The 25,888-nt window shown below is 34.7% G+C and overlaps 1 protein-coding gene across 1 annotated transcript; it reads left to right on the forward strand.

Annotated features, from left to right (window-relative positions):
• The first annotated feature begins 813 nt into the window (after positions 1-813).
• Positions 814-23,343, forward strand: LOC128558503 (interferon-induced protein 44-like). The gene is made up of 7 exons (XM_053548063.1): positions 814-933; positions 1,481-1,630; positions 17,966-18,590; positions 19,535-19,752; positions 20,694-20,834; positions 21,173-21,296; positions 23,051-23,343. Exons 1-7 carry the CDS (start codon positions 814-816, stop codon positions 23,341-23,343), a joined length of 1,671 nt encoding a protein of 556 aa, XP_053404038.1.
• The last annotated feature ends 2,545 nt before the right edge of the window (positions 23,344-25,888 follow it).

Below are 25,888 nucleotides of genomic sequence, written 5' to 3' on the forward strand. Positions count from 1 at the left end.
TATATTATATGTATGCAAATTTGTTTTTGTTGCTATTCTCGGGACCTGGATTCATTTCAACATCTCCATACAATATTAATAAAAACCTTTAAACTATCGGGCAATACGAAACAGAAAAGGGCAAGCGTAAATTATCTCCTCTTAAAAGCTCGTGTAACAAAACAGTAGTATGACAGTAAAATACATATGTTTTTGAAATGGATGTCGTTTATTAAACAGTCCAATAGCCGATCAGTAAGATGCTAAGTCATTCACCTAAACGGATACCGTGACCGACCATTGGACTATGAAACGAATAATCCGGGCTCAGATAAGGCAAAGAGCAGATGAAACATCAACAATAAAGGAATGTTTTTTAAACAAATTATGAGAATAAAATATCTAATTGCAACATTAGGAAGAAAAATATTGTAGAAGAAACAATAATAAACCTAGTTACTCAACGGAAGCAGTTTCAGTTATTACAAATTAATTAACTGACTCAACTTGACGGTTACTAAACCCTGTATCTAAACATAATAATTTACGTTTATTATAATTATACACAATACTGTCAAATTATCACATTCATATTTATATAGATACTATTGTATCGAATTTCTGGATACCGAGTGGCCAGATTTCTTGTCAAAATACGCCGCAGTTGACAAGAATATCATCATAACTGGCGATCTGAATTTTCATTTAGACATTCCTTCTGATCGTGACACCATCAGATTTAACAGTGTGTTACAATCTTGTGACATGTATCAACATGTGAAAGGGCCCACCCACGTCCACGGTCATACCCTAGACGTGGTCATCACCAGAGACATGGATAAAACAGTATCGGCAGTAGTAGTGGCTGATTCTGAGTTATCAGATAGCTCTGGAAAAATAGCCAAGGACAATTTCGCGGTAATGTTCAATGCACTTGCCGCGAAACCCCCTCCGGTAAAAAGAACTGTGACATACAGGAAACTAATTTTCGATTGACGTTGACACTTTCAAAGCTGGTATTCTATCATCCGATCTTTTGAATTTGTCACAGAGTACATCAGATGCAGAAACTCTTGTCTCATTATACAACAGTGAACTTTCAGCTTTAATTGACAATCATGCGCCTTTGTGTTCAAAAGCCATCACATTAAGACCATCTTGTCCCTGGTTCTCGGAGGAGCTCCACGACGCCAAACATTTGAAACGTAAACTAGAACGTAAATGGCAGACTTCAGGACTCACCGTTGACCACTTAATGTACAGAAACCAATGCGCAATCGTTAACAAAATGTTAAAAAAGGCAAGAATTGATTATTACTCAGAGAAAGTAGAATCAAGTGAACGAGACCAAAAAAGTTTGTTCAAAATAACGAAACATTTATTGAACGGTCCAAGTGAAGCTGCACTTCCATCAGGCAAGAACCCAGAAGTATTAGCACAGGACTTCAGTGATTTCTTCATAGATAAAATAGTAAAAATCAGAACTAATATTGCATCCCAGGATCAGAGTGAATCAGTAACTCCAGAAGATGGACGTATAGCACTATGTGATACCGCGCGTTTGGCTAGTTTCAGTCCAGCAACAGAGGAGGAGGTGAAAAAGCTTGTTCAACAGTCAGCTAATCTTGAACTCCTCCCAATATTGACGAAAGTTGTTAACATCTCTCTAGAATGTGCAATCGTGCCAGAATCATTTAAAACTTCACGAATAAGACCATTGTTAAAAAAGCCAAGTCTTGACCAAAACACACTCAAGAATTACAGACCTGTTTCCAATCTACCATTCCTCTCAAAAATCCTTGAAAAAGTGGTAAACAGAAGAATTGAGGAACATTTGACAAACAATCAATTACATGAAATAAACCAGTCAGCATACAGAAAATTTCATTCAACTGAAACCGCATTGTTAAAAGTTCAGAACGACATTCTCGAATCCCTAGACAAAGGTGACGTCACAGTACTTGTGATGTTGGACCTGTCATCATGTCACATTTTAAGTGTTATGACGTTCTATGTGTGTGTTTTTTGCAAGACGAGTTTCACTTGAAGTGTGTGGTATTTCTATCTAATACAGTATATGATGGCACCATTAACCGGGGGGTTGAACCTTTGTGTGCAGCCCGTCTGGGCGTACCAGGTGCTTAAAGCCCTGGTATTGGTAATAGGGGTAAATCGACCTCAAGGGGAGGGGTGCGGTCATGGCTGTTTGTTACAATAAGGCTGTAAATATTATTATTGTTCATTGATGATATTGTTGTAATAACTATTATTTTTATTATTATGTACAACGCCATTGAATATATCATTTATGAAAAGGGCGTTTAATCAAATCGTTCTGTTTCAGTTTTGTGATTGCATATGTCATGTTTTGTTATTTTCCTGCATATCTGCGATATGTCACATGTTGAATTGTAAAGCGCCTTTGAACGTATATTCCATATGAATAGGGCGCTCAACAAATCTGGTATAATAATAATAATAATATAATAATTTCTAAAGCGTACATATGCATTAAATTATAACATATCCATGCTACTCAGACATAATCTCTGATAAATTTTACATACACATTACAAATTTTAGTATAATGTTAATAGACTGTTAAGAATCTAATACCATCAAAGGCAAACTGTTCAATTTGGAAAAGCAAGAACTCGATTTCGTAAGATGTTTAGTTGGCAAGCTCTTATCTTGTATATTAAACTGCTCTGCTAACAATCTTTATCTGGCAAGAGAAAGAAAGATATTTCACTGTACATAGTGTAAAGAAGATTTCATCAAAAGGAAAAACGGATATATCAAGAGAAGGAATCCACGTTTCCTGGGCATTTGTAGTAGTTTAGTTATTTCTCTTTCCCGTTTGGCTTTTTCCTCGTGCACTTTAGAAATAAGGGATTTTTTTCTTTTACTTATTTATGAGACCGGATTCAGTATACTACGATATGGACATGATAAACAAAATAGGGAAAATATGAAGACGAAGTTTAGACATGCAGTGAAGTTTGACAGACCAGACATATAAAATAACATTACTTGAAAGAAATCGTCTGCTCATGAAAGAACAGATTAGTGATAATCAATACACATTATACTATATGCAATGATAAGGTTGAGACAACAATTGAACGATATATCAACAAATGCTCGAACAATTTGTTAAACTATTTCGACACTTGCCCAACTGAGTTACTCGGCGTTTGCTTGTATGTTGTTTCACAAAACGCCTAATTTCTTCACTGCACTATAGAATCTTTGCCTGACTTGAGAATATTAAGTAAATTTGACAATTACTTTACGGTTATATTTACCAACTGGCTTTAATTTACGATTGCATAAGTCAAACAAATTTTGAGGCAATCTAACATTTAAGCTTGCTTTAAGATCTTCTCCTCTACATCCTCGTCAGCTATGCCCTTGTCACCAGGTGTTCCGTAAATTTCAAGGCACATCATTTGCCCATATTCTGCCAGTTCATCGTGTCGGGGTATGCTGATTTCACTTCAGTATTTAGTCTTGTCATTTCGCTTTTGAAATGTATAATCTCATCTCTGAGTTCTCGTGTTTCTTTGTGTGTCAGATCTTCTATTTCTTCTCCGATATCTTTAAGGACCTCCTCTTTTAGAGCTGCTTTTAAATCTTTGTTCTATATGGGAGCTTACTAAGCACTTTGTTCGTTGATGTCTTTATTTTTTAAATGGATGTTGTGGATTGGGTAGGTAATGATGGGGTTTTGTTGTCAATATCGGAGTCGATAAGTACAAATTAATTAGTACGCTCACCTTCACTGTCAGTTTTAGTGTTGGCTTCAGTCTCGAGCTTAGAAAATTTATACTTTTTGGTGATCTGTTTATGTGAAGGTGAAGATTCGTGTCGATTGTGTTTACTAAATGATGGTGGCTAATCAGCTGAAATCAAGCATTTGCTTATCAAGTAGTTTATAATGAGTCTGTTTTCTGTTTATTCTGTTTATTAAATATATACATCTCAGTATCGTTTACTTTTTCATATTAGTCTGTGTCTTGGTTGATCACATTCCAAGACTAGTAAATACAGCACACAAATCTTATTTTTATCACAGGTAGAAAATGTTGCGCCATCTTGTTTGAAACAATCGGAAGTTCCAAAAAACATCGACCAACGTTTGATTGGATTATGAAACATGAAAAATAAAGAATCAAAAACATACCTGCTATTTTATCCTACAGTTATGAATTGACAAACTTTTTGTTGAGTTTGCAGTTTAAAATGTTTTTTTTTTACATGTTCTTTTGTGCGTTGTTTGCCACACTGATTGATTGTGATTGGGCTCAATGCATAACAATTCAAATCTACCTTAATTCAAGTACCATTCAATAGTATCTAATCTATGTAACTATTATTGTCTATGCGCTTGTAATAATAAGTTTGCAGTTAAAGTATCAATGTCAAAAGATCGTTTAAGAAAGAAATTTAGAAGAAAAATTATTGAATTTTGAATTTATTGTTCGGCATTATTATTGACTTGAAAAGCATATTTCGTCGTTTACTGTTCATGCAAATCACGATCTGGCTTATGAAATACGCGAAGCAGTGTAATGTTAGCAGTGTCACGTACATGCAGGTGAATAAGTTTCGGACAGGTGGCGCACGTGATATGCTACTTACGTGTAACATCCATTCACTTTGGAAAGATATAACGTGAGTATAGATTTTGTTATTTGAAATTAAGATTGTGTTAAGTAACAGCCAAATTAAATTAAGACATATGTAACAAACGTTCTCACTTTTATATTTCAAGTTTTCATCTAATGAAGAGAAGCATGTCTTAACAGGCTTGGGCTCGTATTTTCTGCTAAGATTCATCATTGTAACACGTTTTAAGAATATGTGAATTTATAAGGACCTTTTACTAGTCAAAATATCGGAACTTGATCAAATGCTATATTATTTAATTGTGTTAGAGTTATCAAATAGGCCTATATAATTACATGCATCACTGAAAAAAGCTTGTCCCCTAGGAAAGTAGTGACTGAAAATACTACCTGAAATTAATTAAACACATGTTCTTAGTACGAGAAGCATTTGAAAAGTAGTAGCAACGTCTACTATTTTCACCATTGGACGTCCATTCAACAGTGTTGCATATCAATTGAAAGAATATTGATTTTTCAGTCCAACTGACCGAACGTGTCACTAGAATCACGTTCAAAATCACATTTAATAAGCAGTTGATATACACGCAGTATATCATACTGTCTGAAACAAATGGCTGAATCTACATGTAGCGTAGCTGCAATCTTCGCAAGTAGCAAAGGGCGTATTATAACATACGCGGACTTTTTAGCATCGGCGCATCAGAAATCAAAGCCGACTTAAACAAAGTATAAAGCGCGCTGCCATACCGTACTGTTGCCCAATTTGTATCTTTCTTTAAAAATGCATCAGAAAATAAACATTTGTTTTTGTATTTTCATGACGGTACATGGTTTGCTTTAAAAAGAGAGAAATAACAAATACAGATTTACTGTGACATATCTAAAGCCAAAACAATGTGTTTTACGTTAAAAGATATTATTAAAGTAATGTAGAAATTGCATTTTTTAGCTCACCTGTCACAAAGTGACAAGGTGAGCTTTTGTGATCGCGCGGTGTCCGTCGTCCGTCCGTGCGTGCGTCCGTAAACTTTTGCTTGTGACCACTCTAGAGGTCACATTTTTCATGGGATCTTTATGAAAGTTGGTCAGAATGTTCATCTTGATGATATCTAGGTCAAGTTCGAAACTGGGTCACGTGCCTTTAAAAACTAGGTCAGTAGGTCTAAAAATTAAAAAACCTTGTGACCTCTCTAGAGGCCATATATTTCACAAGATCTTCATGAAAATTGGTCAGAATGTTTACCTTGATGATATCTAGATCAAGATCGAAACTGGGTCACGTGTCATCAAAAACTAGGTCAGTAGATCTAAAAATAGAAAAACCATGTGACCTCTCTAGAGGCCATATATTTCACAAGATATTCATGAAAATTGGTCAGAACGTTGATCTTGATGATATCTAGGTCAAGTTCGAAACTGGTTTACGTGTCATCAAAAACTAGGTCAGTAGATCAAATAATAGAAAAACCTTGTGACCTCTCTAAAGGCCACATTTTTCATGGGATCTGTATGAAAGTTGGTCTGAATGTTCATCTTGATGATATCTAGTTCAAGTTCGAAACTGGGTCACGTGCGGTCAAAAACTAGGTCAGTAGGTCTAAAAATAGAAAAACCATGTGACCTCTCTAGAGGCCAAATATTTCATGAGATCTTCATGAAAATTGGTCAGAATGTTCATCTTGATGATATCAAAGTCAAATTTGAAAATGGGTCACGTGCCTTCAAAAACTAGGTCAGTAGGTCAAATAATAGAAAAACCTTGTGACCTCTCTAGAGGCCATACTTGTGAATGGGATCTGTATGAAAGTTGGTCAGAATGTTCATCTTGATGATATCTAGGTCAGTTTCGAAAGTGGGTCACGTGCCTTCAAAAACTAGGTCAGTAGGTCAAATAATAGAAAAACCTTGTGACCTCTCTAAAGGCCATATTTTTCATGGGATCTGTATGAAAGTTGGTCTGAATGTTCATCTTGATGATATCTAGGTCAAGTTCGAAACAAGGTCATGTGCGGTCAAAAACTAGGTCAGTAGGGGTAAAAATAGGAAAACCTTGTGACCTCTCTAGAGGCCATACTTATAAATGGATCTCCAAAAAAATTGGTCAGAACATTGATCTTGATGATATTTATGTCAAGTTTGAAACTTGGTCACGTGCCTTAAAAAACTAGGTCAGTAGGTCAAATAATATAAAAACCTTGTGACCTCTCTAGAGGCCATGTTTTTCATGGGATCTATACGAAAGTTGGTCTGAATGTTCATCTTGATGATATCTAGGTCAAGTTTGAAACTGGGTCAACTGCGTTTAAAAACTAGGTCAGTAGGTCTAAAATTATTAAAATATTTTGACCTCTCTAGAGGCCATATTTTTCAATGGATCTTCATGAAAATTGATCTGAATGTTCACCTTGATGATATCTAGGTCAGTTATGAAACTGGGTTACGTGCGGTCAAAACCTAGCCCAGTAGGTATAAAAATAGAAAAATCTTGTGACCTCTCTAGAGGCCATATTTTTCATGAGATCTTCATGAAAATTAGTGAGAATGTTCACCTTGATGATATCTAGGTAAAATTCAAAACAGGGTCACGTACCTTCGAAAACTAGGTCAATAGGTCAAATAATAGAAAAACCTTGTGACCTCTCTAGAGACCATATTTTTCAATGGATCTTCTTGAAAGTTGGTCAGAATTTTTATCTTGATAATATCTAAGTCAAGTTCAAAACTGGGTCACATGAGCTCAAAAACTAGGTCACTATGTCAAATTATAGAAAAAACGACGTCATACTCAAAACTGGGTCATGTGGGAAGAGGTGAGCGATTCAGGACCATCATGGTCCTCTTGTTGACATATTGAGTTAGTTTCTGCAGTGTACAACAGTTATTATTTCATGTTTTAAATCTGTACTGAAAAGAAAATGATTAAATAAGTTTGCAGACGAAGTTGTGAAAGCACATCTATTCAGCGAGGGTCTGAACTGTCCACTTGTCATCTTGTTGAATAGCTGTATTATAACAGTATTATCAGAATGATTTGCACGAACTTCAAAAATAAAGTATCAGCGTTTCGGTGGGTCTTTTAAGAGGGGAGAACAAGCACCAAAAATGATCGTCCTGTGCGCCCTCTGACAACTCCGTCTGACATAGACATGATAATCGAGAACGATGCAAGATGCAGAGTAGGGCAGATAGTGGCAATGTTGGGCCTTATTTTATCAGCGGGTTTTCTGATTTTAAAAGAAAGACTTAACCTGTAAAAGTCTGTACACGCTGGATACCGCATTTATTGACCCCTGAGCAAAAGAGGGAGAGGGTACAGAAAGCTTCCGCCCTGTTCGTCAAAATATAAAACATGAAATCTAGGCGTATCAGAGATATTGTTACAAGTGATGAGACGTGGCTCTGACGATAAAGAAAATAATAAAATGTGGGAAGGTGAAAACAACGAGAGGCCCGTTATTGCTCGGCAGCTCAGAATCGTTAAGCAGGTTATATTTGCCGTGTCCCTGAACACACTTGTGTTACTGATAAATTTTACAAAGAACATGTCCTCTTTACTGTTCTCGGTCAAAACACAGTACAGCAAAGTGTCCAAGGACGGGCAAGTGGCATCAGGCTGCTACATGACAACGCCTCGGTCAGTCGTTAAGCCGTAGGAATACCCCTAGCAGAATTATACTGAGGTCTTAACACATTCATCATATAGCCCTGATCTCTCACCTTGTGACTTTTAGTTGAACTCATAAATGTTTAAAGAGGCGGACGCGCAGCGCAGTTTGAAACGCACCATACCACTGTATAAACAGTATACCTAAAGGTCACCTCCAAAATGTATTTTCTGAGTTGCTTTTGCGCCTGGAACAATGTGTACAGTCAGGCGGAGAGTTTTTTGAAGGTCACACATAGGCGTTATATGGAAAATGACTGAGGAAAATGATTGAGGTATTGATAGCCCGTCAATGTTACCACTACTTTTAAAACACTCCTTGTATAAACGACGGTATGTAGACTTTAATCTGTATGTCCGGGGATTACTATATTTAGAATGACAGTATCCTTTATTTCAAAGATGACCTCACTATGTTTTAAATAAAAAGGAACTGAATTCAAGCGAAATTTTAGAAAAGGAAATTCACCTACTGACTATATATATACGAAGCTGACTTGTTTGCAAACATTGAACGTCAGATACACGGCCCAAGACGGGGAGTGTGAAAATTAATACTCTGTGTCAAATAGTCTTTCTTTCAAATGCTACTTATTAAAAAGTAAGTTATATACTGTTCATACATATATACATAACGATACAATATTGATTAATGGAAAAGGGTCTAATGCATTAATAAAACAAACGAGGAAACTACTTTTCAAACATGATCAACGCATTTTTGATGAATCTATTTACCTATCGTTAGTTGCAACATTAACTAATATTGCTATTCTACTAATAGACCTTTTGGTCGCTACGTAGTTGTTATGGATGTTTTGATTTTCATGCGCATGCGCTCTTTATGTGTGGCAAAAAAAACCGCTGAACAATAAGTAAACCTAATAAAATCATCATTATATTTCGACTTGGTTTGCCACAATAAAGCTGATTTTAATCAAACAATTTATTTTACAGAATGTTTTGATGAAGAAATAATAAATATGTCCCCATAATTTATCAGTTAATAAAATATGGGCAGGAGTTCGGATGCAAAATAATTAAATCACGAGTGCTGATTTAATATTGGCATCCGAACGACTGCCCATATTTTATTACCTGATAAAATTATTGGAACATATGTATTAATTCGATTCTAACTACGCAAATTCTTTGCATTTAACGGCACTACATTTTAGCTCGATACGCCATTCGGCTGGTCATATGCTATTATAAAAACCTCCCCACGATTGGAAAGCGTTGCATATCGGAATTTTCCAATATTCAGTAAATTTTAATTAAAGTACTAAGTAGATACTGCTGTGAAAATGTTATTTCCAATAACATATTTAGTCGGAAAAAATCAGAAGTAGATAATTTATTCACAATTTATCTATGCTGTTTCTAAAATGGTACACGTCACCATTGATGACACTGCAACATACACACCAGAAAATTGCGGCATATAAACACGTTAACACTGACAGAACCATGAATTATAATTTATTTACTGTAAAAAGTAGAATTTAGTTGACATTTGTGGTGCCTACAACGCAAAAATTTTTTAAACTACATGTACGTACACGAGTCGACCAGATATATATATGCACTGATGTTAAAGTTGAAACTTACCGGTACATGTACATGTACTGTGTAGACTGGTTGAAACTTTTTCTTACGGTAAAAATTTAAACAAATAAATTCATCAATTAGAAATTATTTGTTTCAGAAAATTTGAAGTACTTGAAAAAGTCGAGTATATAGTAGGCATAAAACGGAAGCAGAGTAGAAGTTACAATTGATTCACAGAATATAGACAAGTTTGTGAAAGAGTTTGAATCGGAAATAAAGGATGTCCTGAATAAGCACGCTCCCTTAAAAGAAAAAACTATAATCCAGAGAGCACCCAAACCTTCGTTCTATAACAGATTGCAACATCTAAAGCAACTAGTTAGAAAGCCTGAGCGTACATGGAGGCGTTATGGTAAAACAGGTCAGTTTGAGTCATATAAACAAGTAAGAAATAAATACAATTTTGAAATCAAACGTCAAAAGAGAAACACACTCAGTGAAAAGACAGAGAACGCTAAAGGTGATTCCAAGACTCTGTATGGATTGGTATCTGAGCTAACTGGTACCAAATCTGAAAACCCACTGCCTCAAGGAGAGTCTAATAATTCATTGGCCGAAAATTTTGCGGACTTTTTCATGGCAAAATCTCAAAAAAACGTCAATCCCTAAGTGAATACCAAACCTTTGAACTTCAAGTAAAGGATTTACAAAATTTAAACAAATTTACTGAATTGACACAAGATGTAGTGACAATTTTCATCAATGAATTGAATACTAAGTCTTCATAGTTAAATCACATGTGGATGAACGTCTCTCTAGCACCACTTAATTAGTGAATCTCTCAGTACAACAAGGGGTTTTCCCTGTAAAATACAAACAAGCAGTTGTTAGACCTCTGCTAAAAAAGCCGGTCTTGAACTACAGCTTTCCAATTACCGTCCTGTGAGTAATTTATCATTTTTATCAAAACTTATTGAGAAAGTTGTTCTTTACAGGTTAAACAAACATGTAAGTCAAAACAGTCTTTTGCCTAAAAACCAGTCTGCATACAGGAAATACCATTCTTGTGAATCTGCGCTACGTCGGTTAGTCCATGATCTTGTAAGTGGTATGGAGAAAAAGGAAGTCACGGCCCTTATTGCGATTGACTTACGTGCGGCATTTGACACTGTCAACCACGACATTCTCCTAGATGTCCTAAAAGCACAGTATGACGTCTGTGATACAGCTCTTCAATGGATAGACTCCTATTTAAGGCCTCGTACTTGTAAGATTAATATCAACAATGTATATTCATCAGACCGCCATCTTGAATGCAATGTGCCCCAGGGCAGTTGCCTTGGTCCTTGGCTGTATATCACCTATGCTGGAACTCTTTTTGAAGTCATTCGAAAATCCATATCAGTCTACGGTTTTGCTGATGATCATAGAGCAAATAAAAGCTTTCGTCCTACATCTGTTTCCGTAGAATCACAAGCGATCGGAGACCTCGAAAGGTGCGCAGTTATAATCAATGACTGGATAAATAGAAAACAAACTGAAACTGAACACTTCCAAAGCTGAATTTATTTTGGAAGCAGACCTCGATTGAAAAAATGTTTTACAAATCCCATTTACATTGCTGGTGATGATGTCAAACGTGAAAGCACAATTAGATATCTCGGTGCATTTCTTGACGAAACCTTGAACTTTAAAGATCATGTAAATCTATAATCTTAAAAGATCTATATAAATCATAGATGTTATCATAAATCTTAGTCAAATTATTTACTCATAAGTATACAGAAGCCTTGATTGGAGGCCCTTCCATGAAATATAAGAATGTTAAATTTCTCTTTCGGTGCCTTACATAATTGTTTATTAGTACCGACTTTCATTCAACTTCATTTTAATGACTTTTTTGGTTAACCGAAAATCTGTCGGTAACTTATGTAATTTGTTTGCTCTACAATGTTATATAAACCGGTTACTTAAAAATCAAGTAAAGGGGAGACCTAAGCTAAAATGAGTTGAGTGGTCTTTGCATTTGGGTTTAACAGAATTTAGTTAAATATTAATGACATTTATAATTCTTGGAATTCTTTGAAGATTTAAATGTTTATCTAGAATGGAAGTTTATATCTGAAAATCCACTAAAGTGTAAATAAAATCATGACACATATGTATTCGTTGTTGATGACTGCGAGGTGTTAGTAATGGAAATAAAGAGAGACCCTCACCCACCCCAAAGAGTCCCACAGAGTCCAGAGTTGTAACAATATATATTATCTCTAATTTTTATCTCTATTATTTTCATATCGAAAATGCATCTTGTGCAGAGGTCATTAACCTTTAATTGAAGAAGTCATTAACCTTTAATTGATAGAATAATTATGATAAACTGAAATTCCACAAAAAGGATGAAGCATCGTCTGACAACAGATAAAGAATGTAAGTGTAGAACACCCCTCCCAGCTACCCGCCTCTTTCTATTAAATCTGAACGCTGCATTCACCATCCTAACCATTTGATATTGTCAAATAAGAACTTTAAAATTTAAAGAATCAAACTAAAAAAAAAAAGATAATTTTAAGATGACAATTATCTTTTTGAGTACGGAATGAATTGATCCCCATTTTGGTATAATTGAACTTTGTCCGTGTTTATTAAATTTAGCATGAGGGACTTTTAATTTATATATGTGCGTGTGTGGTTGTGCTAATGCTAATGCTAATTGCGCCAGGTGGTAAGTTCTGTGAGATCATATGTTAGGAAATCAAACACAAGCTTTTTCAAATCATGGAAAATATCATATTCATTTTTTAAAGTTTTCTTAACTTTATATGCGATATTACCTTAACGCAGTTGATTTTGTGCGGTCATGTCTTTTAGCACTCGTAGAGTGCGCATGCGTGAAAATTTACTCCCGTTGCTAAGGAAAAAGGTCTATAGAAAACAGGGTTTCATAAAATAAAAACACACATAATGATACAATGTTGTAAAATGAAAAATAGTAATTCTTACTTTTAAGAAAAATGCATGCATAACATAAACGGTATTACGAAATTACTTTTCATATGCTTTCACAACTAAATTATTCCACTGTCCCCCGTCCATGCGCAGTCGTGCCTCAACACCGAAATTTCTATTACTCTCATGTTTACCCTTACAAGATTATGGAAGTTTAAAAATCTAAATAACTGAGGGAGCTCCCTCCTTAAAGGGCTTTTTGTATGTAGAAAAGAGGCAATATTAATTTCGGCAGATTTTTGTTTTTTAAAATTTGGTAAATTTAATTAACACACTAAGGTCTTTCAAAATAAATACAGAAAAGATTTGTATTTGACATCATACAAAATTTTTTGCAAAAATGAAACTCTTTATGTAAATGATATAAAACAGTGAGCTTAACAGAGATAGCACAGTACTATCAATTAAAAGCTTTACCGCCTAGGGCTTAAGTTCTCCGTCGGATGGTGACTATTCATCTAAACATAATGTGTCTTGATTATATATTGTACTCATTTTGTTTAGAGGAGTTTCGCTCAAATTCTTGCCTCTCTCTCTCTCTCTCTCTCTCTCTCTCTCTCTATTTATAAGTCACATTATAGGTATATAAAAACCACTTAAGTCTATTCCTCAAAAACATCTATCACTTGAACAACAAACTTATCTATATAATAAGGTGATTGAATGTGTGTTTTATTTGATCAATTGTCTTTGTATTAAGATACATTTGGCAATTTATCTGATTTTCTTTTATTTGATAGTTTATTTTGCAATTATCATTTAAGTGTGATATGCTCAAATCATACATTATTTGTATAATAAAATCTTAATGTAATGTCAAAAACAGTTAAAATGTTACTTGACAATAGCGGCAGGCTTATTTATTTTACGCCTAAAAGCTATTTGAACAGGATATTATGACTGCTTGTTTAATTCAATTTAATATCACATTATAATTTTTGTGTTATTTTGAGATATCGTAGATATGTTTCATTTTATAATTATTCTTCAATGTATAGAATTACAATTAATTGAATAGTCGAAAAGATTGTAGTAAATACAATCCAAAGTAGGACTAGCATAGTGATTCAATAATTACACCAAAATAAATCCAAATGCCCCCGTCTGACACCTACACGAAGTCTTAATATTTAGATGAATTTATGAACTGATTCACAATAGAATAATTATCTTCTTTCTTTTTTATTGGTAAATCACATATTTTGAATAGCTAAGAGTATTGGCAAGTATTGGCAAGAGGAGCTTCGTGGAAACTACTTTACATGTATTATTATTCAAAAGACATTAAATTAATATTGGAATACTTAGTGGTATTGTTTGGTTTGAGTAGTCGGCGAAAGTCCCCTTCTGGAATGAATGAAACACATGATTACTAGCCTATCCCATGGCAGGAGTAATATTTTCCCAGTATCAATTTGAGTAACATCCAGCAATACTATAAACACTTGTCGGATATCAGCCGCGACTGGGAATCGAATCCGGACTGATGGCGTTTTAGTCCAACCTGCTCAAAACTACGCCAGTTACCATCCCCTCAACGACCCAACCCCTATCCATTTTCTTTTACACAGAACAAAGGAAGACTAAAGTTGAGACATTTTAAAATGTCCCTTCTGAACGCAAATTCGTTATAAACTTGTTCTGTATACACGTTCTGTTCTGTCAGTAATTATGTTTAAAATGGCACGTCATCCACCTGTTTATTTACTATTGGAGGAAAAATTAATATAAGGATAGAATTCAGAAAACTTATTGCTTTAAACAAAATATTAAATAACCGACATAGTTCGAGCTAATCTTTCAAAAACTTTGTACACTGAAAAAATGTAGAGGTCAAAAAGCCTAAAAATATAAACATTCATGTGTTCTGAAGTAAAGATATCCGGTTTAAACAATCAACATTCTTTCAGAAAACGATGGTAGTATTTTGTCAAATCCCACATCCATCTCTAATACTTAAGAACTTGCTATCTTCAAAATATATTGAAACAGTAGGCTACACTTTTTTGAAGGGAAGCCCGGAAAGGACATATCCGACATTTTAAGTGTGCGGGAAATCGTCACGATTTTCACCATTTAATTTATAACAAATGAAGAAGAAATTATTGCTGTGAGAAAACTTTGCTATTTTATCCTCTGTCAGTATTTTTGTTGTTACAAAAAATTCTGCGGCGGAAGATATCCCACGATAATTATACCAAGAAGGTTTGTTTTAACTTTAAATAAAATCCAGGACCTTATTGACATCAAATCTTAAATTTTATCTCAAAGTCAGTTTTTGAATAGATTTCGAGAAAAAGTTACGAAAAAACTGATTATAGCGACATTCCAGCATCCTACTCCAGGATCACCCTGCCCCAACATCCACTGCCGGGCGTTACTTCGTCATCACGCTTTGGCACCTGGGAAGAGTCACCAACATTCCGTATGCCAACTGTGGATGCCTTCCACACGTGAATGAATTATATACCAGGAGAGAGGTTTCAAGCCAACAACGATGGTGGACAATTGACTTCGAGTCAACGACCTTAACTACTCAATCACAATGGTCCTTAAATACTATCTCGTTTAAAAAAACAAAGCTACTGTTGAGAAAGCCAACATTTTTTTCTGATATATAAGTCGATTTTGAAAAAAAATGTCCTTAACTTCATTAGTGAGCTTAAACAGTATTACTGCAGTAATGCCTGATAAATGTAATGATTTCATGTTTTAACACTAATGGTTTATTACTCTGAATCTCGAAAATAAGCCGGTTTTAAAAAACAGCCAATCTCTAAAATAAGCCATCTTTTCACTACAGGCAAAACGGGCTCATAAATTGGCCGCACTCAAAAATAAGCCGTCTATTATTTTTGTATCTGTAATAGTATCAATGACTTTGTTAGGACACCATATAAGAAAGCAAAAGTTGCCAACGTGTACACAGGAAATTTATTTATGTACACATGTATTAGCAATAAAACATACTTTGGAATTAAAATAAAACAATTTAAACAATGCAAGTTGTGCTGATTTTTTTACCCTGGACAAATTAAAACTTAAAAGCAATAGAATTATTGTCTCAAACACTTCTTGTCACGCCAGTTCTACTAATAATCATAACCGATTTTTGCAACACAATGCAGTGTTTAACACCTATTGTGTAAGTTACTCATACCCGTTGGGCAATTAATTCATATAGGTGTATTTGTTTGTTAGACCAGACAAAACTGCTTAATGAGTAATTATCTGTTAGCTTCGGATTATTTTCATAAAGAAATTGTAATAAAACAGGTATGTCTGAAGTATTTACCAACGTCGATCTTTTTACTAATAAGCTAAAATATGACCTACGTGTTTTCAGTGTGCCGGTGCTCGAAAATACGCTGGTTTTAAACCGTTACCGAATATATGTACTCCAAAGTTCGCCGGACTCAAAATAAGTTGGTCCCGATTATAAGCCACCAAATGCTTACGAAAATTTAAAATAGGCCGCGGCTTATTTTCGGGCATTGAATTCTTCATGTGAAGATGCCATCGAGCTAGCATACGGAAGGTCGGTGGTTCTACCAAGGTGCCAGCTTGTTATGTAATAATGCTCGGAGGGGCACCTCGGGTCTTCCTCCACCATCAAAGCTGGAAAGTCGTCATACGACCTATAATTGTGTTGGTGCGACGTTAAACCCAATAAAAGAAACTGGTTGAAAACCAGTTTAGGTGATTATAGGATTGCGCTTTTCCGTCCTTCAGTTCATCCGTCCATACGCAACTTCGTAACAAGTCCATTACTCTGTCATTCGTCAGAGTGATTTTAATATTACTGAGCACAAATGTTCCCCATGATAATTCGACGTGTAGTGCACAACTCCCGGACCTTTAGCTCAAACGTCAAGGTGACACTAGGAGGTCAAAAGTAAATATGACCTTTTTCCTGTCCAGTCTGTAACTCATCAGTCCATGAAGGGATTTAAATACTGCTTTGGTACATCCTTCAATGGATTACAATATTACTTGGCAAAAATGCTTCCCATAACCTATAACATCCACAACCCTAGCTCAAAGGTCCTGGTCGCACTCGGAAATCAAAGTTTGATAGGGATTATTTTTCCTTCTGGATCCATAACGTTATCATGCAAGAAAGGATTTAAATATTAGTTATAATATTCTCATAAATGAGACGAAGTGTCATGTGCAAACCTGTACCCTTGGCTCAATGTCACACTTTGGAGGTAAAGCTAAACAGGGATTTTCTTCCTGTCCGGTTTGTATTTCAACAATCTTTAACGAGATTTTAATATTTTATAATTTGGCACAAATAAACTCCATAATAAGACGATATGTCATGCGCAACACCCAGATCTCTAGCTCAAAGGTCAATGAGGTCAAATAGCAATAAATTTTCTTCCTTTCTGATCCATAACTCTTTGATCCATAACGAGACTTTAGTATGACTTGACACAAATGCTCTCAATAATGAGACAATGGGCCTATGCAATACCAAGACCCCAAATTAAAGGTCACACTTGAAGGTCAAAAGTCAACATGTCATATGGACCAAGTTAAAAAAAAATGTGTGTATTTTATTCGGAATTACATTCCTTTCATGATGACTTCTTATGTTTATTTCTCATATTTTCAAAACGAAATGTTACATTGTATTTAAATTGAAACTATAAAGTTTTTATATTTATATATGCTATACGCATTTAACAACTGTAGATTATATGCAAATCTTGATCAAAATGATTTATGATAGCATATTGTGTATATAATGCAATATAACTGCTTATACATTATTGATAGATATTAGATCATTATGTTATACTGCATTAACGAAAATTAGTTTCGTATCAGTTAGTTACTGTGTATTGCATGGCAATACTTAATTTACTAGCTCAAATATAGCTCACTCTCTTATATAATATGAATATTGTAGGGGTTGAATAGTGGAGTTTGCCGCTAGTGAACTTGTTTAAACTCTCTCGAAGTGATTTTTTCCAAGATTGTACTACAAAATTAGTGTCAAGTAGTCCTTGTTACCAGTCTATACAAATGTTTCAATTTATGATTTTATCATTTCGAATTGTAAAGTTTTAGTCTTTAATGATTTGTATAAGTTTTAAGTAATTACATTTCTGTGTTATAGGTACTGTTAACCATGAACGATACTTCAAGTCTTCTGAAGGAAATTGGACTGAAAATATGTGGGCATGCAGACAAAAAGTCTTTTAACATACTCTACAGGGCGGACACTGAGGTCAAAGTAGATGAATTCCATTCCAAATGTGATGGAAAAGGACCAACAGTCACAGTTCTTTATTTGAAAAACAACACGATATATGGAGGATATACAAGCGAAGATTGGTCTTCGGATAGGAGGAAAACAAAAGCGGATAAACACGCATTTTTATTCTATAAGAATGATCATGTTGACGAAAAGTGTAATTTCATCCCAATCGCAGAAGACATGCAGAGTAAAGCTATTACTTGTGATGCCAATTTTGGACCGACATTTGGATGGGGCGCATTGTTTACGAAACGTTACGATCTTCAAACATTTAAAAAAGATAGCAAATCGGAGAGTGAATATAGGGACGGCTCCCTAATTTTGAATGGCGCAATGAACATTGGATGTGCATATGAAACTGAATCTAGAAACGTCAGGAGGGATATTGTGTCAAAGTTCCCTGGAGATGAAAGTGCGGTTCCAGAGCAAACACACGTTGCAGATCCTTTAATCATAAAACGCATTGTGGTGTATCAAGTTGTAGGTAGGTTCATTGTAATGATCAAATGTGCGCATGTGTTAACAACTGTTCGACAATGTCATGTTGTTTAGTTTAATATAAATATCAAATCCATAGCAGTACGTGTCATGAACTTCTCTAAACTTTGTAAGAGCTCAAATTTGAAATATCTTATTATATTAAATTGAGTGTTCTGAGCAACTGACTAACTGTATATAGACGTCTAAATCCTTTCTTAATATTTGTAATAACCAAAGCTTATTGTTTAAATGCAACTTTTCAGAAAAGTCATGGAGGAAATTCCCAACAGTAAGCTTTTACATTATATTTAGACACACTTCTAAGATAGTATTCAAAACAGCAAGAATATGTTATCGTCTTAATAACAATTGGAACAACGCGTACTGTTATTATTTCTTTTTATTCTTGCACATTTTTAACTTGAACACAGGAGCCCATAATCATTTTCGAGACAAAGAAAATGTGCATTCTGGCAATAAATCGACTATCATTTATATAACTGTTTAGTGTACAAGTTTACATCACATTTACACTTTAATATTGTTGAATATTTGTCTCCTTGAACTCAACCTTTGCCATTAAGACCGGTTATTTTTGTTTAGAAGTTATTTTGAACGACCCAGTTTATTTCCAAAAGTTTCAGCAAATTTTTGTAAAAGTCATCTAGTTTGATTCAGTTATTTCCTATTCATAATACACAGTAGCACCTCATTAATCTGAAGATGCCCGAACTGTAAAAGAAGTTCGGATTAGTGGAGCTTTCGTATTAGAAATGTTTCTACTTTTGACTGAAAATTTAAGTTGTTTGTTATATATGATGCGTTTATCAATTATTGTGTAACATTGCAAAACAAGGAACCAGTGCTTACCACTGAATTATATCTAATTCTTATTTTTCTTGAAAATATGGTTTCATTTTGATATGTGATATGATAATAATATTGAAGATACATTGCAGGATATAGAATTACAAGAAATGAAAAAGCGTATTGAAGATTTCCAACCAGTACCTGGACTTGGTATAAAAAAGTATAACATACTGCTTCTCGGAGCCATTGGATCTGGCAAGTCGAGTTTCTACAACACTATGGCAACCGTTTTTTCAGGCTCAGTTAAATTACATGCCCCTGCAAGAGGCGCTGAAAGAAGTGTTACTGATGAGATGGTATACTTTCCCTTTTCCTTTGCAATTTATAAGTTAGTTATTTGCACTAATATTTCGTGCTCAGTGAAAGTAGAGACACCCATTTATGTCGGTATTTCTTCTTTTTTAATTTTCAGGACATGCATGGCAACTTACGGTTTGTTGCGTTTTTTGTTGTTGTCATTTTAGGGCCGATATATGTCCTCACACGATTTATCGTTGGCCTCCGTGGCTGCGCAGTTACTTCGCTAACTTTGAAATTCCTTGCGGTTCCACACCCCGTTGGGAATGTAGAATATTTTCATGTGAGGAAGCCATCCTACGGGAAGTCAGTGGTTCGTGTGCCTGAAAAAACGCAACGAGGGGCACCTGGGGCGTTTCTTCGCCATCAATAGCTGGAAAAATCGTCATTTGTCCATAAACGTGACAAAACACAAAAGACACTTAATCTGAAATTCCTTCAATTGCATGTAACGGCACAGATAGATAAATTGGTAATGGCAGAAGGACCTTTAAGTTATATCAATCCAATCTGTCAACTTAACATTTATTGTGTCAGTTGTTATGTTACTGACTTTCATATTCAATCTATTCTTATAATAAACTAGATAATAATGCATATTTCAAAAGATAATAGATTTACCAGCGCAAACATGTCGGCTGTTTGACCATTTTTTGCAATTAAACAGTACAATATTTCCTATATACGTTCCATACATGCTGTGGGATAGTGGGTATAGGACCTGAGGGACATAAGTATTGGAATATATTCGTAACATATATTAAATATTTTTCGGTTACACATGAATTTTAAACTGACTTTTTTCTTGTTCATATGTAATTGAAATGTATCTCAGATCATTATACATATAATATTGATATAGCAATACTGCTCATATTAAAGTCACAAATCTATCGCAATTTTTCAATTAAAAATGTTTGATAGTTTTATCTGATTTAAGATCCTCGCATATGAACTTAAATCTAAAAGTGGAAAGCATTTAAACCTTCAAATTTTCGACACAAGAGGATTCCAGGAAAACAGAGGATACAACAATGAGCTTGAAAAAATTCTCAATGGAAGATTACCAGTTGAATTTACTGTGAGTTGATAGCGTACTGTATTGTTCCAGTGATAATTATTTATGAACTAATGACTTTTATTAGAAATAACAATATGTTCCAAAATATAATTAAAACTTAAATATCAATATCAAGGCACGATAGATTAGACTGTTCTTCTAAATACATACGCACGATGAAAAGAAATGCAATTCAAATTCAAGCCACTTGGATATGTATCTATTCAGCCGGTTTGCATGTGGAGTCTCTTTGTTGTCGTAAAATCCTATACACAAACTTACATAGGGGAGTGGTTTTTGAGATAGAATTGAACTTTTATACTTTTCACATTATATCTACACATACAGTTACAATTTAGTTTCCAGACCAATCAGCACCTGTAAAAGAGGATGAACTGACTCATGCAAGTTTGAAACAGGAAATGCACATGGTGTGCTTCGTAACAGGAACTTCGAACTTAGACACTATTACCAACGAACAACGTATACAAATCGATAGCATAAAAGCCTGTGTCAACAGGAACGGTAAATGATATAAACACATGCTTTAATAACATATCGTCAGTAATACCATGATTTTACTGAGTACATTGGTACGAACAATCTGATAATTCAGCTATGCTCGTTCGAAGTAAATATTAATAAGCTTGTTTTGCAGACATTTCATGTACGTTACAATGATAAATAGTTATGTGGACGAAAACTGCATTTAAGGATTTACGAACGTTTTTATTTCAGGGTATCCGTCTTTTGAAAATTGTTTCATCGAGTTTTGCTTTCTACAAAAGTTTTGCCAAAATTAACGCTAAATAATTAAAATATTGCTAATAATGTACCATTTAACCAAATATATTCTGCTTTTTACGAAAAAAAAAATTCACTCATATTTTTTGCTGGCATTTGCCTAAAATTTACGTAAGTTTTACAACGGTGTAGGGGTAGATAATTTCAAACATCTATAAAAGTAGACCAGGTTTGGTTTTGATATTTTCCTGACTGATACATATAATAAAAAGCTTTAATTGAAATAAATAATTTTAAGATAACGCTTTATTTTATCTAGAAAAAATATACTTAAAACAAAAAGTACAAAAATATCAAAATTCAAAAGTTTTTGACAGTTATTTTTTTAATAAATCTCTTAAAAGCACGGCGATCCTATTTTTTTCTTTCAATTTGAAGCATTTTTGTGTGTCATTTGGGCTGCAAAATATTTTCAAAATCTTACTGACAGAATTTTTTTATGCCCCCGAAGGGAGGCATATTAGTTTACAACTGTCCGTCCGTTCGTTCGTTCGTTAGTTCGTTCATCACAACGTTAACTTTTTGCACGAAGGCACTTTACTCGCGAACCACTGCACCCAGGACCTTCATCTGATAGTACTTATTGAGTACACCACCCCTACTGACTTTGGGGTCACTAGGTCAAAGGTCAAGGTCACAGGGGCCAACCTTAACTTTTTGCATGAAGGCACTTTACTCGCGAACCACTGCATACAGGACCTTTAAACTTCACATGCTGATAGTTCTTATTGAGTATATCACTCTTACGGACTTTGGGGTCACCAGATCAAAGGTTAAGGTCACAGGGGCCAACATTATCTTTTTGCATAAAGGCACTTTACTCGCGAACCACTTCACCCAGGACCATCAAACTTTACATGCTGATAGTACTTTATGAGTACACCAACTCTACTGACTTTGGGGCTACCAGATCATCGGTCAAGGTCACAGGGGCCAACGTTAACTTTTTGCATGAAGGCACTTTACATGCGAACCACTTCATCCAGGACCTTCAAACTTCACATGCTGATAGTACTTATTAAGTACACCACTCCAACTGATTTTGGGGTCACCAGGTCAAAGGTCAAGGTGCTGCGGGGGCATTTGTCACCATTAGTGACAGCTCTTGTTTTAGATCTAAATGCATCTTTTCCATTGAAAATAAAGTGGGTTGGGTAATTATGTCTGCAAGCAAATATGAAAGCGATTTGTTAGTGACATCTATCCTTTCTTTCAAACAGGCAAACAGAATCTGTCTTGATGCACGATGATGTTTCGAGAAAACCTTCGAAATATCAAATCAAATGACTTAGTATAGAGTCAATGTCACGTTTAAATTGTTGTGCGTTTTAATCCTTGATCATTAATATATCTAGATGGTCACAGATTCTTCAACAATTCAAATTATACAATTTTCATAAAAGATTAAATTTGCATTCCTTTTCTTCTAAAAGGTTTACCAATGGTTGTTGTTGTGACAAAATTTGACGCATTCAGTGAAAGTATATTGGAAGATGCAAACCAAGTTTATAGATGTTTGGAGGCTCGTGATGCTATAAAAAGGATGCCAAACGTCTTTGGAATACAGGAGAAATATATTTTCCCAATTGTGAATTACATCAATGACGACGAAATAAAAGAAGGCAATGACAGGCTAGCACTACAAGCTTTAGACGCAATGGTTAGACTGACAAATGACTATCTAGAAAATCTTAAAGGTATTATCATATATAAGTTATTATGGTAGTGACTGCATTTTATATTTTGTAAAGTCATAGATTTATACATTTGTTTATTATTATTTTCACACTTTTCTTATCTTTTATAATTTCATTTCCTGCATACACAAAGTATTAATGCATTTCGCTATGGAATTTTATCGAATAGCTGCTGCGAAAAGCGACATAAAAACTACATTACGCATGCTTTCCTAACTTCAAGGCATTGCTAATTCCCAGTTTTAAAAAAAAGCAGATAGTAAGACACTGCCATTACTTATAATTAAGTATGCATTTCAGCCAAATTACACGTTTTCATCTGTTAGTTGTAATGTGTCAATTTTATATATTTACATTCGCCCTATTCTTTTCTATTGAAACTTTTGACGTTCATTTCGCATGAACAGCAAAAGGAAAGGCGCGAAAGTTACGTCATAATGATAACCGACCGCTGTTTTGACAACGTCTGCGTATAGTCAAGGAGAACGTTCCTTAGATGACGTCGCAGTTGTTCCGTCTGGTGAACAGAATTGCCGGGAAGCTGATTTTAATGTTAAATGATACACATTATTATTATTATTATCATCATCATTATTATTATACCAGATTTATATAGCCCCCATTCCATGATAAACACGTTCAAAGGCGCTTTACATATAGCAGACGCAGCCACACAGGGCGCGAAATTCATCCTCTAGTAGTACAGACACAGAGCGATCTGACCAAAGGGACAGAGTGAAATAAAGCCCCCAGAACAGACAGAGAGAACGTTTTAGATACAGACGTGTCCTGCCAACTTAGCCTAGCTCGTTGCGAGTAGACAGTCTGGTTCTTTAACGTGCCCGGCGTGTAGCACCGATACACGCGAAGCCGTCTTTCCTGGGAAGAACCAGTACAGGCCTCTAGTTAGGTGGGAGACACTCAAGAGCATCTCAGAAATTTCCAGTGCCTGGACCGGGATTCGAACCCCGGACCTCTGGATTGACAGTCAAGCGTATTATCACTAGACCATCGGCCTACCTAAATTATATGCAACTCATACTATTATATAGTTTACAAATGGAAAGGAAATATAATGTAAATATAGACAGAATAGGATCGGCAAATTAAACATGAATCGCATTTGCCGATCCTATTCTGTCGTTCATTTTGCATGCACGCCGAAAAAAAATCATTTCATTTCTTAAGTAAATCGATCGTTAAATATCATATAGTGTAACAGTTGCATGAATGAAGTTCTGGAGAAATAATAGCATAACCATTAGAACATGATTACACATTTTTATGATAACATTGTGTAATGCTAATCGTTCAAAACATGATATGGGTCTATACTTTTGCTACCGTTTCAGGACTACGGAGAGTATGTCGGATTTTGTAGTGAATTTTCTTTTATTGAAGTATTGAAATTATTATCAGAAAATTTAAATCATAGTCCGCAATATCTCTTGATTTTCTATTTCTTTTCCGCAAGGGTTTGTAGTTTGTTCTTTCGAATTAAATAATATAATGTATTACACATGTTGCAAAACTCTTGCTTAAGGTAGTTCTGCACGTTTGAATAGAAATGTTTTCTACAATGTAGAATTTGATTAAACCCCGATTTTTCAAAACTTCAGAATATACATAGAAAATGCAGCAAATAAAAAAGATAGGGTCATGTGCTTGATTTTTTGCTAGACTGATTTAAAACGTTTGGACCTCACGCAATATTTCACAATGGGAGTCTATGGGAAAATCATAACTTTCATAACATTTTCGCGATTAGAAATTTTTCTACAATGTAGATTTTGATGAAACTTCTCAAAATTGTAAATAAACATATGGCCTATAATTTCGTGAAATAAAATGTATAGGTCCGTGTGCTTATTTTTGAGATAGTTGACCATAATTAAAGTGAACCGTTCATTTTAAGCTATTTTTAAGACATTTTTTGAATTTTTTTAACGTATCCTTGTTTTTATATCATATTTTGACTTGAAAAATATAGGAACAGTGTCACTGCAATAAATTTACTCACAGGTATTGATTAATTCATAGAATGATTTTCATTTCCGTACGCCGAATCCAGGCTTTAATCTACGTTTTCCGGATAAATGACGTTACGCCATCACTTCCGGTATCTCAAACGTGCAGAACTACCTTAACAGATAATACTTCTTTTCCAGTTCTGAATGTGTTTTCATAATGTGCATATATATGTGTAATTTTAGCCAAAGCTGATAGCTTAAATATTTTTTTTTTCAGAAAATCGTTTGTTAGAGCCATGGAGAAAAATCCCAACAGTAAGCTTTAACATTATATTTAGAAACAATTCTTAGATAGCATTCTTAATAACAGTCAGAACAAGGCATACTGTACTCATTTCTTTTCAATCTTGTACACCTTAAACATGCTCGGACTAGAAAAGAAATTCGAATTAGTGAAGTATTCCGACGAAAAAGGTTTCTTTTTTGTATAAAAGTTTAATTTGCAAGGAATTAACAGCAGTAGACTTCCGTGTTTGTTTTTTTTTTTTCAATTATTTTAATTCTTCACTGCAAGCGCTTTCAATTATACACATATCTTCAGGCA

This window comes from Mercenaria mercenaria, chromosome 1 (genome assembly GCF_021730395.1).
Source record: "Mercenaria mercenaria strain notata chromosome 1, MADL_Memer_1, whole genome shotgun sequence".
Taxonomy (NCBI): Eukaryota; Metazoa; Mollusca; class Bivalvia; order Venerida; family Veneridae; genus Mercenaria; species Mercenaria mercenaria.